The sequence below is a fragment of the Solanum stenotomum genome, chromosome 7 (genome assembly GCF_019186545.1).
Source record: "Solanum stenotomum isolate F172 chromosome 7, ASM1918654v1, whole genome shotgun sequence".
In the NCBI taxonomy this organism is placed as follows: Eukaryota; Viridiplantae; Streptophyta; class Magnoliopsida; order Solanales; family Solanaceae; genus Solanum; species Solanum stenotomum.
Window position 1 is genome coordinate 45,355,206 of NC_064288.1, and position 3,544 is coordinate 45,358,749.

At 32.0% G+C, this 3,544-nt stretch overlaps 1 protein-coding gene across 1 annotated transcript; it reads right to left on the reverse strand.

Moving 5' to 3' along the window:
- Positions 1 to 1,385: 1,385 nt before the first annotated feature.
- Positions 1,386 to 1,937, reverse strand: LOC125869946 (uncharacterized). The gene is made up of 2 exons (XM_049550337.1): positions 1,905 to 1,937; positions 1,386 to 1,781 (listed from the first exon to the last, which is right to left on the reverse strand). Exons 1-2 carry the CDS (start codon positions 1,935 to 1,937, stop codon positions 1,386 to 1,388), a joined length of 429 nt encoding a protein of 142 aa, XP_049406294.1.
- Positions 1,938 to 3,544: the final 1,607 nt, after the last annotated feature.

Sequence of the window (3,544 nt, forward strand, 5' to 3'; positions counted from 1 at the left end):
ATATTTTCTATTTCTACTTTCTATTTCTTTCTATTAATATTTCTTTCTTTTATATTAAGTGTGAGTCCTCAATACTACCAAATTATTGTGTCTTTGACAACATTACCCTTCACTTCTATTAATATCAATATTTCTTTCTTTTATATAATATTTACTATTTCTTTCTATTATATTCTATTTTCTATTCTACTTCTATCTATTTTATTATTATTTTTTGGTTCACATGGGGCTAATTAATATTTCTTTCTTTTATATAATATTTTCTATTTCTACTTTCTATTTCTTTCTATTAATATTTCTTTCTTTTATATAATATCATCATACTATAGAAGTGGTGGTTTCTCAATTACTACCAAACCAATCAAAAATTGCCACGTGGGGCTAATTAATATTTCTTTCTTTTATATTATATTTTCTATTTCTACTTTCTATTTCTTTCTATTATATTCTATTTTCTATTCTACTTCTATCTATTTTTTTTAGAGAAATAAAACGACAATTTACCTTTATTTATTAAAAAAAATTGCTTAAGAAAAATAAATTTAACGCACTATATAAAACCATCTATTTATAATAATTATAATTATAATTATAATTACTATATATCATCATCATACTTCATACTATATATATATATATATATATATTCATCATATAATACTATATACACTACAAAAAAAATAGCATTTAGCGACTGACGAAATCCGTCACTAATCTATGGTATTCCGTCGCTAAACCGGATTTGCGACGGATTTTTGGCTGTTAGTATTTCGCTCGTTAGTAATCTCTTAGCGACGAAAAATTTAGTCCGTCGCAACTGTAGTGACGGACTCTTCCGTCGTTATACTTATATAGTTCGTTGCTAATTTCATAATTAATTTCGTCATTTCAAATAAATTCGCGATGAAATTTCCGTCACTAATCCATCGCAAAAATATTTGTTGCTAAGTTCATCATTAATTTCATCATTTCAAATAATTTCGCGTCGGAATTTCTGTCACTAATCTGTCACAAAATATTTTCTTATTTAAGCCAGCATATTTGCCACTAAAATGTTCCGTTGCTAATCCGTCGCCAAAATTTTATCATAGCAACGACCAAATCGTCATTAAATTTGTTGCTAAAAATTTTCTTGTAAAATAATTTAATTTTTTTATTTTAAATATACATTGCTGAAATAAATTAATAACAATTACTAAATACCTCTAAAATAACAAACATTCATATAAAATAATATTTAGAGGGTTCAAAATCTGTAGATAGCAAAATCCTAATCACATACTTTCACTGCAAAACATCAAATGCAAGTCATCAACTATTGTTATCAGACAATTTGTACTTTTCAAAAACACAAACATCCAAAAATTAAAGCTAAAGGAGACTAATTAAGGGATACCCTCATCACTTGAAACTAAGGGATCAACCTCGTCCTCATTAGTAGCAGCAGCAGGAGGTACCATGGGTGTCACAAGTGATGGCTTGTCAATGGGAGTAACCAGTTGTTGTAGCCGCTCCATAATAACCGAAAGAAAATGATTAGTAAGGGCAGGAATCATTTCCTTCACAAACACATCCATATTTCTTGTCGATGTTGATTGAGAAACTGAAGTTGCTACAGATGATGAGGCACAAAGATTCTGCCCGTAGTAAGTTTTTGCTTCAGATCCAAGACCGTATATTCTTTTCTTCTTTTCTCCCCCGACAGCTTGGTAGTATGCTTCACATTGATCAATATCAGATTGAGAGGTTGTTTTTTCCCGTAATATTTCTTCATATTTTTCCTGTAATAAATTGAGATAAAGAGAAAACATTAAAGATTAGGAATAAATTTATAATGGAAGGGAAAGGCAGAAATGTTGTATGTCTAATTTAACCTTGGATAATAGTTCTTATATTGGGAATACCCAATGCTGCTCAGGACATTTTCGCGAGTACATAACTCACTGTAACATCATTCTATATTTCTGCAAGCCATTCATCAACATTGTAACTGACTTGATGTATAAGGAAGACATACATCATTCTATATTAGCAAAGAAAAAAGATGTGCAGGCCATTCATCAGCATTAATGCTATGTGATACTCACAGGACGAGAAGTATAAAGCAAAGGTATGCTACAAAAATAGTGAACTAAAAGATTATCATTGTTCCATCTTACATATTAGCAGCAGCTTGAATTGTGAATATCCTGTCTGTAGCAAATCTTGATTTCCAATTTTAAAAATCTTTTTGATAGGATATAGCAAAGCTAGAAGGTTAAGCATTATTTTATTATGTCTGCACAAGTGTTTCATGACAATTGAAAGGATTGTTGTGGTTATAAGTGTCACTTGAATATCCCTAGCAGTAGAATGATTCTATTGTTTCTTTTTGTGGTATGCCAACGTGTCTATGCAGGTATGCATAGATGTGATTGTTCAAAGACTTGGGGATGCTACAACAGCTGCAATGTACAAGCTACTCTTCAACACTCTCAGTGGCAAGGCATCAGCTGTTTCTCTATATGCCTTTCCTATGTGATACTTGGTGAAACTACTGGACTGGGGGAAGAGGGCTACATATCATATGCTGAAAACATGTGTAGGCAACCACAAACTGATCCTAAAAATCTGGATCTCATTTCTGCTCTCCTAACATATTTTTTTTTATTAACATGCACATTTTGAAATCCTCTATGATACTCAGTGAAACGACTGGACTGGGAGAAGAGGGCCATAAAATAGATGCTGAAATAGCATCACTACGGGCAACTTTTACGCCCGTAGTGAAGAGAACTAACACAATCCTCATGAAAACCAAAACAAGACAAAGATAAGGAAAACATGTTATGAAGTTCATATTTAAAACTACAAATGATAGGCATTCAAACGCAACGTTGAGCAGTGAAAGGAGAGCAAAGTCGGAGCATGAAGAAAGAAGCAGCCAAATATCATTGGATCGAACATAACTTTGACGTGAACACTAAAATTTTGTCTTATCTCGACTTAAGGGTAAGGATGATGAACACAACAAACAGTCGCCTAGTTAGAATGGAAGGAGCTTTAACAAAGAAAACAACACAAAAGAATACTTTAGCAACTTGAAACATGTAGCTTTTTGACTCGTTTAAACTCAACTTCTTAGTTACAGCAAACTGGAAACAAATAACTCGTAATGTAGGATAACAGGGCATGTACGACCATTTATGTTTTCCTATAGAAAATGATTTCGGACTTCATGACTGAACCACGACTTTCACAGCCAACCAAAATAGTGAAATAAGAGGACTTACAAGGAGACAACAGGCAAGCAAACAACATGAATAGCAAACAAGATACACCACTGATTTACAGTCTAATAATAAGTCGAAACACTTTCAAAAATTTCTAACATCTGAACGAATTACAAAGATCAAGAAGTAAACAGTCCACACATCACTTGAGCAGCAAGATAACAATATCCAACCATGAAACTAAATTACTGTTCATTTTCAGCCAAGTTTTCCCTTCTAATAAGAAATGACATGTATATATTCTGATAGGTTTCAAAGTTTTGGACTTACAT

Coding starts and splice junctions, on each gene's coding strand:
- LOC125869946 (XM_049550337.1), bottom strand. CDS start 1,937: ATGTACTCGCGAAAATGTCCTGAGCAGCATTGG. Junction 1,782..1,904: donor AATGTCCTGAGCAGCATTGG/GTATTCCCAATA, acceptor AATTTATTACAG/GAAAAATATGAAGAAATATT.